The following is a 13,410-nucleotide window of genomic DNA, read 5'->3' as shown; positions in this document are numbered from 1 at the left end:
ATCTACTTCTTATTATACATGCAGTTGTTCATTTGTAACTATAAAATACCTTTTCCAACTACCACATTTCAGATTATTTTTATCAAGAAAAACCATTTTTTAAATTCAAGATATATTTCTTGAAACTACTTGCAGAAAGTCTTTAGTAGTATATCAAAACATAAAAATTAATCAGTTTTAAGATATTTAATAATGTGAATGGCATATTGAAGTGACAACTCTTCAATGACTTTCAATGAATCATTAGATATTATCAATAAATATAAGTTCACAAAGATTCATTACTTCAACGAATGAGCTTTTTAAGCAGTTAACTTATCAGAAACTATTTCGTTGACTTCAGTTTGTTTCTATGTATATGCTTCATCTATGTAAGTGTTGATCATTATTATATCGTTCAAACCAATCATAAAAAACACATTTAACAGTGTTATACGTTAACATAATGAGAATATCAATAGAAGTTGGATAATGAAAATGGATTTTAACTAGCGAATTCATGTCACTTAATTTTAATTTGGAACAGCTTGAAGAAAAGACATCTTCAATGGACGTTCACTTGTGATACATTATGAAATTTAGTAGTGATATATATGTGTCCAAATAAGAATAACAATCTATTCTGTTTTTGTACACCAGCATTTAACAAATGTTGTATCAAAGATCAATCAACCCTTAAACAGTATTGTTGTTAAATGTGGGTACGAAAAAATTTCCTAAAATATATGGTGGTCCAATGTTTAAAAGTATCCTAAAGTATCAGTATACTTTTGCGTTCATAGTGTGATGTGTGCTGCTGATCTCGACAGATATAAGCAATGTATATCATCAATCAAACGTGAAGTTCCTGGAGGCAGAAGGTTGAGATAATAGAAGACAACAAGAACAGAGAATGATTGGTATGTAAACGAAGGAACAAAAACGTCTAAGACAATCGATGGGTATTTTTCAAATGAAGTATTACTGTATGATTCTCAGATTTTACCAAGTTATTCTGTAAGGTTTTATTAAAAGATATTTAGTTGTCCCCGACTCTGTTCTCGTTCACTACATTAGTACTGAGTCTTTGATGGATTTTTCAACAGATAATGAAATCTCAATGTATCTGAGTTTACTTGTCTAAGCTACTTTATCGTACATTAAGCATAGCTTAGCTAAGAGCAGTGAACTAATAAATAACTGCAATTTACAAATATTCCAAGTACAGTAGTTAAACTTATTTTCCTATAGCCTACATAAGTTATGTTAACTGACATTAGTTCAACACTGGTATTACAGTTATACTAGCTGTTACAGTAGTTTTAACAAATCAATTTTTTCTACGATACATAACCTTGATAATTCGGCTAATGAAAAATAAGAATTATGTTTGGAGCCTCGGTACGTAATAAAATCCCAAAGACTACTGAGTGTTGGTGGACCATAGTAAATATAGTGTCGTAGAGCTATGTAAAGTTTTTAATTACTGTTACGATCTACCTAATTTTCACAAACATATCGTTTGTAGCATAGAATGCATTATTTCGTTCGTCTGTCCTTGAAATAAGAATGATACTTAACGTTCATTTAGTTGTAGAAACTAATGAGTTATGACTTTCAAATTACCGCTCTTTGAATATGATCTTCTTCTGGTCAGTAGTGTATGGTTTGTAATTTAAAGTAGCAAATCTAAGGATGAAAATTATATTACACAAGTTGTTGATGGTATGGCTTTGGATGAGTGCTTAGATAGTGGTCAAAATTTAGAAGTTTATTAGAGTTTTACTAGTGATTAATAAGAACTCATTTTATATGATGCTGACTAATAGAATAAGTTATCATTAACCTCTTAACAGGTAAAAATGTTTCTTCCGATAAACAGGTAACTTACTGACAAACCAATTTTATCACCTATTGTGTTTACTAGATCGCAGTACATTTCATTTTATTTAAACGATAAGCAATTCTAACCTAGTCGTATAGAATGTCATTCAAGCCTAACAGTTAGTCAATAAAAGTTGTTTATATCATAAATACGATCAACAGTTTAGTTGGTTCTGTTTACAAGGAAACTTTACACGAGTAGGTAGTTAGGATAAAGACAGTTTCAGTATGTTCAAAATTGTAAATCAATCAATGAATTTTGTGAACTACCATATGAACATAAACATGTTAAGTGGTTAGTAATCACTGTTTTCTTATGGGTAACGCGAATGGACAACAAAATGTCAACTTTAAAAATAAGAAGAAAAAATGAAACAATACGCAAAAATTTCCGATACAAAAGATAGAGAATTTATCAGTTTGGTTAAACTGAAATTACACATTCTCTGAATCATCGTCAGCAGTAATATAATATTGTTTTTCTAATCATATAAAGAACACATGGTTGGGCTTATCTAGTCAGCTGAGAACAATAGAATTTTGAATCAACGAATATTTTCAATTTTTATTCCTAACATGAACTTCCGCGTGGATGCGATCACGTAAACAATCATGAATCATAAAATAACATGCCATGAAAAGTAATGTCAGGGATGAGAGCTTATAATACTTTTGTAGATTTGTCTACTGACTAACAAGCAGCTTCGTAATATGTAACAGCTAAAAATGCTCTAAATTTTAAGTAAACTCAAAACCATAACAATCTCCACTTTGCAAAAATAAAGGGAACAAGAAACTTAATCAAGGTTACCTTAGCTATTTGGAGACGTGTAGCTCTGCACGCCACTACGTGATAAAAACGGTAGCTAGTTTCTATAGTGTTTTGAAATACAAATAAAAATTTTAAATAAACATGGCTTCTAAAATTTTATGAAACAGATATTAAACCCAGAAGCCATTTAAAATGTGGTAATCGATGATGACGTGAAATGAAGTCGAACTGTTCTAGGTGTATTTAACAACATTCTTCACACTTAAGCCACTGTTTAAAATATAGTAATTTGGCAAATAAAAACAGTGCCAAAAACGACTTATCAACAGACTTTGTAGTACTAACAATGGGAAATTAAAATTTTCTCAAACTAATTACACATATTTTTCGAAGCTGTAACCAGTTAAAATAACTTATACATAATTGAAAGCTTCAAAACACATTTATCAGACGTTTCTCTACCTTCTATGAAGAATTTTAATGCCCATAACTGTTTATTTCCTAAATATCTGTTTTTTAGTATCCTTTTCAGATCATTCTCTTTTTTTTCGACTTGTTGCTTACTTTAATTCCCCGTTAACTTGATTTCTCAGTCTATCACACTTATTACATTTATGTGAAAGTAATTTTAAAAATTTAAATCTGTTTCCCATCGAAAGAGAACTTTAGTTGAAGCTAAATATGAAGTAATTTGTGCAGATTTATTAGACGTTAACAGTAGTCCAATTATCGAACATTAGGAAAAATTCCAACACTACAAAAGTATTACATAAAGATGAGAGCATACTTAAAAAAGAAATGATTGCAGTTGAAGGACAGATATGAATATCGTCATTCCAATAAAATTTAATGTAATTTCAGGGTCGATTTCTCGTTAAGAACTAACTTCAGATAGGGAGCTTTTGGAAACTTCAGAATGCTGAATTGTTATTTCATCTCTGTCCGGGTCTTATCATCAGTGTTCATCTTTTATATAATATATCACACCGAAATATGAGCTATCATTTCAATCTTGATTTTCATCCTGTATATCACTGAGGAAATGGTAGCTAGTGGTTTGAAAAAAATTTGGGCGTTGGGTAAATGATATTCCATTACTCTGATAAGGCTATTAGTATTAAATAGAGGAACGTCAATGAAAACAATTTTGTTTTATTCTTCACAAATTGGAAAACACAATTTTCCAATGATCATAAAATGTTGACTACTTCAGAAATTCAATTACTTCCGTAGATTATAACACTGGTAAATTATACTAGACACTTAAGTTAATAAAACAGTTTGAAAATCTGATATCTTGTTATTCTACAAAGAAACTTTTCATTTCACAAAACTATTTTTTCTAGATTTTACATTTGCTGAACGTTCATAAAAGAATCAAAAACATTTTAGTAAGTTTTCTCATTGACTATTACTTCAGAACTAATGAACAGTTTGTTTACATTACGACTTGGAAGTAAAGATAGTAAACTGAAAGAAAGTGAAACAGGTTGTTTTGTCGAATAAACAGGTCATAAGGTGACCAGTTAAATCTTGAAACGGGTTAAAAATCCTTCAAACTAAACTTGTTTTATTATTGTTTCATAAAGCGAGATCGAATCAATCTAGTTTAAAGTAAATGTAACCATATTTAATATGCATAAATCAAACTATATTTTATGAATAAATTTTAAAATATTAATGAATCAATTTTTAACAATGTGCATCGAAATAGCTAACTAACCAATTAACTTTTCATTACCCTGGTCAAGAATTTTGTGATTGAGTATTAAAGAAATATGTGTTTTGAACAGTGTAACTGTAGTGCATGAAGAATGTTATTACGAAATGGACAATTTTTAAGTTCGTTAGAGGAGAGTCTGTGTAATTCAAGAGTAACTACTTTAACGTAGTATTGAAAGCTTTGCGATTACAGAGACTTTAGTAAGCTTGTTAGCTTTTTAAAGGTTAGCATCAGCTTTCCCGAATTTATAAGTATAGAATCTTATTTAACTGAGGGATAACAGATTTTTTATAGATTCTTTTATGACCGTATGAAGCTTATTTGAAAATCTCCAGTCGCCCATAAATTCTTTATTACGAACTCACTGATGGCAATTTCAAATAACGATATGGGCCAATTATAAATAGAAAACATTTACTTTTTGCATTTATACAAGTTTATCTATCCCATTATTCAATGAACCACTAGCGAAATGATTTGTTTGTGATTTCACTATGAACAGAGGACATAAGATGAAAAATTTACTGATTTACGTATAATTTACGATCTGCTTAGTAGGTCTTTCACACTATCGTTTTCACACAGCATAAAAACGATTTTTACTACCAATTAGAAAACCATACACCACTAATTAAGAGTATTTTTCCAAGACTATTCCTGTTTTGTCAAACAGAGGTCATTCATTTTGGAATGTTACTCAAATGAACAAAGTCGTTTACTTGATCCACACAGTTTGAGGCATTTAAAGTATTATTTTATATCCACATTTGAAGTGTTTAAAAGCAGCGCTTGTTTTGAATACAAAAAAGTACTACTGAATTACATCTGAGAAAATCTATTGAAAGTATATTACATGAAGAATCATTTCAACCAGATTTAATTTAATCTCCGTTCAGTGAAATTTTTTCTTTTATTCTATAGGACTTTAATACTGTAATTCTCCTTTATTTGTGCACTGTTGAAATGAAAATCAAGTTAGTAGATAAACAAACTGATAACAACTGTGAATGTTCCAATAGTTGATATCCATAACATTAAAATTCCCATTATACATTCCAATAATGACTCATTCAATTATAACCGAAACTGATTAATCATATTAATGTTTTTTAAAGTAAACATTAAAAGGAAGTTGCAATTATGTCCATATTTTTAATCATAAAAAAAATAATAATAATAATTGAGGTGTGACCCACAAGCAAAGTAAAAATTTAAAAAGGGATACCAAAATGGAAACTGGATATGAGAAATAAATTTTTGATGTGGTAAAAATTTCAAATGATTGTTCCTTATTTCTAGACAGATATGGACTTAAATTTTCATAAAAAATGTATTCAGTTGATGATGATGATGATGAATATTGGGGATTCATTAGAAACATCAGTGAAATTTTACAGCATAGTTTTTCGTTTCCATTCTTCAACAGCAAAGATTCCGAAAGAATTAAAATATATTTGTAAAATAGTAGTCGACACATTTCAAGAGCTAACTAATATCATAGATAAGGTTTTGTTGGACCTCTGTCAATTTATTTAATTGTATGAATTGAGACATGCTTTCTTTCTATTCTAACACAATATTACAATAGGGAAGATATACTAATCACTGGGGTTTGTTAAAAAGCATACTGATAAATATCAATATTATATATATCCAAGGTTTTTGAGGTTAGATTAATAAATGTGCTTCAATTTTTACCAGATTTGTACTAAGGATTTACTCAAAACTAAATTGATCTATCATTTTGATTTTACATGTATCCAGCAGCTTATTTCATTTTGAATAGTAGTTAATAATGTAATTAACGGTGAACGTTTTGTTTTATAAGTGACGAATCAACTGAATGTACCTCATCCTAATTAATGGTGTTTGCGTTTATCCACACCTCACAGACGAGTACAAATATGTTTATTTTCATCGAAGTATGTAAGAATAATTTCAATCACATATCTAATTTCAAGCTAACCTTGGGATTCATTTCTATTTGTAAGCTAATTAATTTCCACAAATTGATTGGTCTAGAACCAATGCTGTTCGTGAACTTTATTTGTTTTAAGTGGCGATTCGGTAACAATTAGACAAATAATACTTACCTTAATAGCTTCATAATTGCCTTTCTCTGAAGCACGATGAATCGGTGTCATACTATCTGATGCCCGATAGTCTAAGTGTGCTCCGCCAGCCACTAAAGCCATAACCATTTCATATGGTTTTTCCAATTGTACAGCCATGGTGAGTGGAGTTTCTATTTAGAAAATTCAGGAACAAAAACAGATTAACATGTACTACAAAGTAAATTACAGATAAATTAAAGTAATTTGTATAGTAAACACTGAGTGTAATATTTTCGTCTAACAGAATAAATGAACAATATCCGATTATAATATTCCAAATACTTTTGATTTACATGCCTATGAAATCATATAAAAACATCTTGTAAAATAAATGAATTTTCTGTGGTAATGAGAATAACAATATTTTTCAGAAATTGGTTCACTTGTAAACTGTTAACTAGTTTACCTGACCAATTAAGACTTACATATTAAATTAATGTTCTGTGTGAATAGTGGGCACCCTTTGTAATTAAATTTATACTTTAGTAATAGGTAAATGTTTAAATACCCTAAAGTTAACCGTGTATACCACGGGACAGATAAAACTGGACTTCGATCTGTACAACGAAATTAACTCTTAGTCTGACATGACTGGATAATTAAATATACAAGCGTTTTACCCATCATCACAGCTCAGTCACACAGTCAATGACCTGATAAACTAGACGTCACTAACGTTTTTCTGACAAGCCTGTGATAACCAACATAAAACAAACATGAAAAGCTTTATCTGATAAAATATTGCAATGCTACCATTTGACTCATCATCTCTACCTAATAGTCTACGTTTAGCCTATTATTGATAGCACCATAGTTCCACTCTATTAGAACAATCCTTAAAAGGTATGTAATTAGATGTGCAGAAATTTCTGCATTAGTTTTACTCAGATGTCAGAGGCGTTTTGAAATTTTGATAGTTGAATTCATGAGTTGACTAAAGTAGACCACCACTGGAAACTGTATTTACTGAGCGCCGTTTCATCCTTGTAGGGGACGCCTCATCGGTTTACACCCACGATCCCTCAGTCGGGACTCGAGCCGAGGACCTTCGGTCTCGTGAGCGAACACTTAACTTGTAGGCCACTGAGCCGGCAACCAACGGTGTTAATGTCTAACTTCACTCGATACTCTTCATCCATTGTCTGAGGTAGATAACTGTCTCCATCCGACACGGATTGGACTCACTAGAACTCCGGGAAATTCATCTTGAAGCTAGTTACTAGTGAGAACATGATTATTATCAGAATGGGGATTCGTGGAGATTGTAGTAATTTTAATAGTTGAACTCATCAGTCAAATTTGTAAAAATACTGTTCAGCTTTTTTATTTTGCACATTTAGTTCAGCATTTCATAACATGTATTCATCCTGATTGGTATGTAAATGAGACCAAAACATACAAGCGGACAATATTGTTTTAATTAGACCTTCATCAACCCTTACTCTAATAAACATTAATATTATATGCATATATAAATATTATTAAATCAATGAAAACTGTTTATGAGTCATTTAAACAACAGTAAAGGACTACCTAACTAATCCTCGTAAGTAAAAGTACGAATTGATAGTTAGGTGGCACGTATTTTGGTGACTATGAAAATAATAAACAATTTAATAATATGAGCAATTTAGTTGACATAAGAAGTTCGCGAATATACAAAGACCAAGTTACCAAAATAATGAACTTCAAGAACTACGTAACAACAAATGTGTTTGAATAATTAAGTGGAGTAGTAGTGAAGAGGAGATAAGAAAGGAGTAAAAAACAAAACAAGTATGGAGAACTGATAGAATTATTTTTTAATTCTTATCAGTCCAGTGATAGTGATAGGGGTTTTACAGGTCCCTTTTGAACAGAGATTACTGTTGCTGGTTCATGTCCCAATAAATTCTGGCATGTGTAATAGACGAGATAAAACGCAATTAGGAATATTTAAACAAACTCAATAAACCACTCCAAATATCTTGTTTCTATTTACCAAGTGCCTTCTATCGGCCAAGTTTAATAAAAATAGACATGAGTATTGAATATATCAGACCCTACAAAACCATAAAGGGAGGTGCTTGCTAGCTCATCGGCTAAGTCACCTGGAACTACATCAGATAGAGCTTTCGCATAAATTCTCTTGATTTGTTTAATACTTTGTATATATGAATACAAATAATAACGTATGTTATAGCTAAGACAAAGACAAAAATCTATAATTCAGCTTATCATCCATTAACCAGTCTTAAATTAATTGGAAAATGTAGTAATTCCAAATTTATTATACCAATCACCTAAAAGCATCCGATTTGTCCTTAACAACAGCACAGCTTCATTTTAGACACGGTCACCACTTTACGTGGAAGAAAGCTGATTTTATTGACCAAGTTTTTTATAGGGAAACTGACTGTTTTGGCTGGGTAGTAAACAGACTTGAATATTTATGCTTACATATATATACGTTTTATTCAATGTAGACAAAGTAACAAATTAATTAAACAGGAAATACTATAAGGGTTTGATATCGTTATCAACGACTCTACTTCCTTTCTCTAATACACTTTTGTTTGTTAAATTTTCTTTTGTACTTGAAAAAATATCATTCAAGTATACAAACCAAGTAGTTTTATGGAAATTAAGGACTGATTGAAATCTATGGATAGTTTATAGATGAAAATGAATCTTTGTCAACCTTTATACATATACGAAATTTTGAGAATTACATTAAGATAAATAATCATTCTCTCATATTAGTATCGAAATACTGTAAATCTGTTCAGTAGATCTCGACTTATTGATGTTTACTACAGCGACTGACGGAAATAAAAGTTTGTGAAAGCAATTACCATCAAAACATTTTATTAGATAGCTTATCATTTCCTTTTAAAATTTACGATAGCATCTATTTTGATGAACTCAAGAAATTCAAATTCCTAAATAAAGAAGTCACGACTAATGTAAACGTTTTTCATGATGTCATTTTGATTTCACTTGAAATCCAAAATGTTCAAGACGTAATATGGAATTTGCTCTGGTCAATGCTGGAGTCTAAAATACCAACTAAAAAGGTTTACTGTTTATACTCCTGAGCAAACTAAGTAGTTTAATATCCGAAGTAGCTGCAATCTAGCGAATTTTCGAAATCCATAACGAAATAACTTCGCTAAAACCATTCATTTGGAAAAAGCTTCGTGTTGAACGGGGTTTGAATGTAGTTCAACCGTTGTAGATTAGTTTATTGGTCTTGAGTGAATTACTTTAGAATAACAAAACCTTATTTACGTTAATCGTCCCAGCATATGGGAATTAGTTCTCTTGTCTAAAAGTCTAATCACTAAATATCTTTGACAACTTAATTATAGCCCATCATTCATCTAAAATGACAAACGACTGAAAAAGATTTTAATGAAATGGTATCCTATATTTGTATGAGTTGCCGATAATAGTTCTGAAATAATTGGCTTGGTTTTTTAAGGGTGGATGCAAACAGTGACTGCTACGATGTACAGGTTGAGTTTCTACACACGTTTTTTACTTGAATACTTAAGCATCTGCACATTCTCCTTAACCGATCAAATATCCATTTCGCTTTAACCATTCATTTACTAACACTTTTGTATAGACAATAACACAAACCCTTCGTCAAAAACTCTTGCTCCAATTAAAAGAACAACAGTCAAAGAGATTATATTTTATAATCGCAAAGAGGTATAATTGATGTCATACAGCCATATAGAAATTAGTTTCTGTCTAGAATGGGTTTGATTTCATAATAAATGATTATCAGTGACAATGATGTTTTTGTAAAACGGTGATTAGTTAACATGAATAAACATTCAAATGGTTTATTCACTTCAGATATGATTACCAAATCGTATATAGACTAATATCCATTACGATATGAATATATGGGTGGTGCAGTATACGTCACCGTGTACAGTTCTATCCATGTTAGAGTGGGAACATATATATATATATATTATATGTGTTTTGTGACAATCTGTAGAAATGAATGATTCGCATTTTACAGTAGCTCAATTAATATGTGAGAGTCCTAACTCTTATAGCGTTCATAATAATATGTACCACCATAAATAAATTAATATATTCATAACAATCTACCCAATGCTCAATTTATTCGAAAACCTTGATAATGATACCTAGAATATGTACCACTGACTCAAACTTTACCTCAAGCTACCAGAATGATGGAATTGTGATGGATTGACAGATCCTAAGCAACTAAACCCGACGACACAACTAATTGAACAGCCAACTATTGAATAGATGACTATCCCCCACTATGACAATATCATAAAAACCATCAGTGTAGTAATCTATTTATCGTTTCAATGGTTAAACTCATTTCAAACTTTTTTACTGGTGGATCACTTTAGGTTAATAAAATTCCATGTAATTATAAACAGAGATGAATTGTAGTTAGCAGTGGAATCCAAGAAACGCGTTTCGTCCCATTCCGGACTGGTCAACTGGATGTACCTGAATCCCACAATTGATTTTCACTCCACAACTCAAGCCCAGTATCGTTTGCTTCAAACGCCATCACGTTATCTACTTAGCTACTGAATCCAGATAACCACTAGCTTGTGCACTGAAGTGAAACTTTATTCATTTTTCTATTGGTTGTTTAGGACTGGAATCGGTCAGTCTTTTATTGATATATGTGCATGAACTTTAAGATGAAGTACACGCAGCTGACCACTTCGAAATAGGACGAATCACGCGTCCTGAATTTCACTTTTAGCCATCATCCATCTCTTCTTATATTGCTTTAGATTTAAGACGATGTTGAGGCAATCTGCACAGAATACACATATGCAAATAAGAGACTGATCAATTGCAATCTTAAATATTAATGGGAAGATTCAAACAACCAATACAAAAATTAATTAATTCTATATAATTGTTCTGTTTGGTGGTAACTAATAGATACATATTTTATAAATTAATTTATTAATTTATCCTTTACAACGAGCCCATTCTCAAAGCTATACAATTGTATATACATGTAATAATTCATAGGTTATATTTATGTGATATATATATATATATACGAGTAGATACATAATCTGATAGATGATTAGCAAATAGGTTTATACAGTGTTAAAAAAAATGGACAAGAATATATCAATTTATCTTCCTTGTTACAATAAGTTTATCCAGATATCCTCTTGGTTATTTATTGAAAACAATCATAATAATATATTCACTTACCTCCGTTTGGTTTCCATTGGAAATTTGGGTCCAGTCCTTTATTTAACCATTTATTAACTTTATCTACATCACCCACCTTGACATATTCAATAAACTGACGAAAATTTGCCTTAGAATATTCAATTGGTAGAAATAAATTATAAGGGTAAACGATTAAAATAAATTACATACACTCACGTAAACACAACGAAAAAGGTGAATAAATGAACAATCTGAAACGAGTTGGAGAAATATCGAAGATTTCACCGAAACTGATATAACAATGGATAATCACAAACTCACTGATGAATAGCTTTGAAGCAAGTTTTCTTAAATTGCTGTGTAAACTATGAGTCAACAAAGTCGAACTTAAGGTGGGGGATCGATGATGACGTTAAATAAGCTAAAGTTGGAAAACATAAATCAACAAATATAACCATATTGGTTCAACTTTGTTGTGTTCACGGTGGAAATTATGGATCTTTTTCACTTCAACTGTAAATAAAATCCAGATCAAACACTTATTGATGAAGTAGTTAAACATACATTTGAGACAATCTTTAGATAATTGATGACAGTTACTGACTGAGTTACTACAATAACGTTAGTGATACGTGAATTGGCTCAATGAACATACTTGTCTACTCAGTCATTTACTTTCTGTTATCTCTGTTTAACTCAATGGAAAATTCCAGTATTACGGACTATAAGATTGAGTGATTTAGATGATTAACCCAGCAGATTGCTCGTTCCTATCATTATTACGAAGCTATCTAACAGTTCTGAAATTCGACTTTAGGGTTTTAGACCTATGATAAACGATAAGATCGATCTACTATGATAAATTTTATTTGTTCAAGTGATTGACTCAATTCGACTGAAACATAAGTAATTCAAGAAGCTTTTAAAAGAATGTCTACTATTCTAAAATCCTCAGTTTTTATGTGATCAAAAGTACCTTTGGTTTGTAACATTCTCAAAATTTAGTATGTCCTATTAAAATGTGTTTGACTCAAGGGGTGTTTCCACTAAAGTCAAAAATCAATTTTAAAACTACAGTCTTAGGTGCCTTCAAAAAACAGTAAATTTATTTGTTTGCTGAACACAGAAAATCTTGTACCACTGAGCACTGAAAACGGTATGCACCACGAGCGTCGGTGATTGATGAACGATGTCAAAGTTACTAAGATGATAGGCCCAAAATGTGAACAAGCCAGGTGTGTCAATGTTTAAAAACAGTGAAGATACAGTTAACTATTAGAAAGCTATTCAGACGTACAAACTTTTCATGTACTTCTAAAAGATCACCACAAAGAATGAGTGCAGACTTGGGATTCTATATTAGCAACTTGCCTTTAGTAAAGGAAAAACGGATGTCATACTAACGGACACCGATTCTTGGCTGAATAAATATAATTTGGATAGCTTGTGCATAATCTTAAAGTAAATCAACATTAGCCTAACATTTAGGGTCAAAAAATCTCTGTATGATACAGATTCCCATCCTCATCATATACTCCCTTCAAAGCTGTTTCCATACTGTTAACCTTAGAGAAGAAAAGTGATCTTAGATAACTCTGTTTAACCCCACTACTAGATTTGGACAACAGAGAGAGGTGATTTTAAGCCCTTACCTTGCCTGAAATGTATATATACAGAGTTTTTAAGGTGTCAATAAGATTCCTAAGCACACTCTTCTTCAACAGATAATCTCAGAGCACAGTTCTGTCCAACGA

The 13,410-nt window shown here is 31.1% G+C and overlaps 1 protein-coding gene across 1 annotated transcript in view; it reads right to left on the bottom strand.

The window, feature by feature from the left end:
• The window catches only part of Smp_141910 (putative sh3 and multiple ankyrin repeat domains protein 1,2 (shank1,2)), a gene marked incomplete at both ends in the record, with an annotated part of 52,120 nt that overhangs the window by 30,543 nt on the left and 8,167 nt on the right, over window positions 1–13,410 (bottom strand). The window contains 2 exons of the mRNA XM_018788561.1: window positions 6,452–6,603; window positions 11,696–11,804. Coding sequence (XP_018654092.1) covers window positions 6,452–6,603; window positions 11,696–11,804 — 261 coding nt within the window. The remainder of the gene's footprint in view (window positions 1–6,451; window positions 6,604–11,695; window positions 11,805–13,410) is intronic.

Source organism: Schistosoma mansoni, chromosome W (genome assembly GCF_000237925.1).
Source record: "Schistosoma mansoni strain Puerto Rico chromosome W, complete genome".
NCBI classification, from domain to species: Eukaryota; Metazoa; Platyhelminthes; class Trematoda; order Strigeidida; family Schistosomatidae; genus Schistosoma; species Schistosoma mansoni.
Note: the sequence above shows the minus strand (reverse complement) of the source record. Positions and strands in the feature narration are given on the sequence as shown.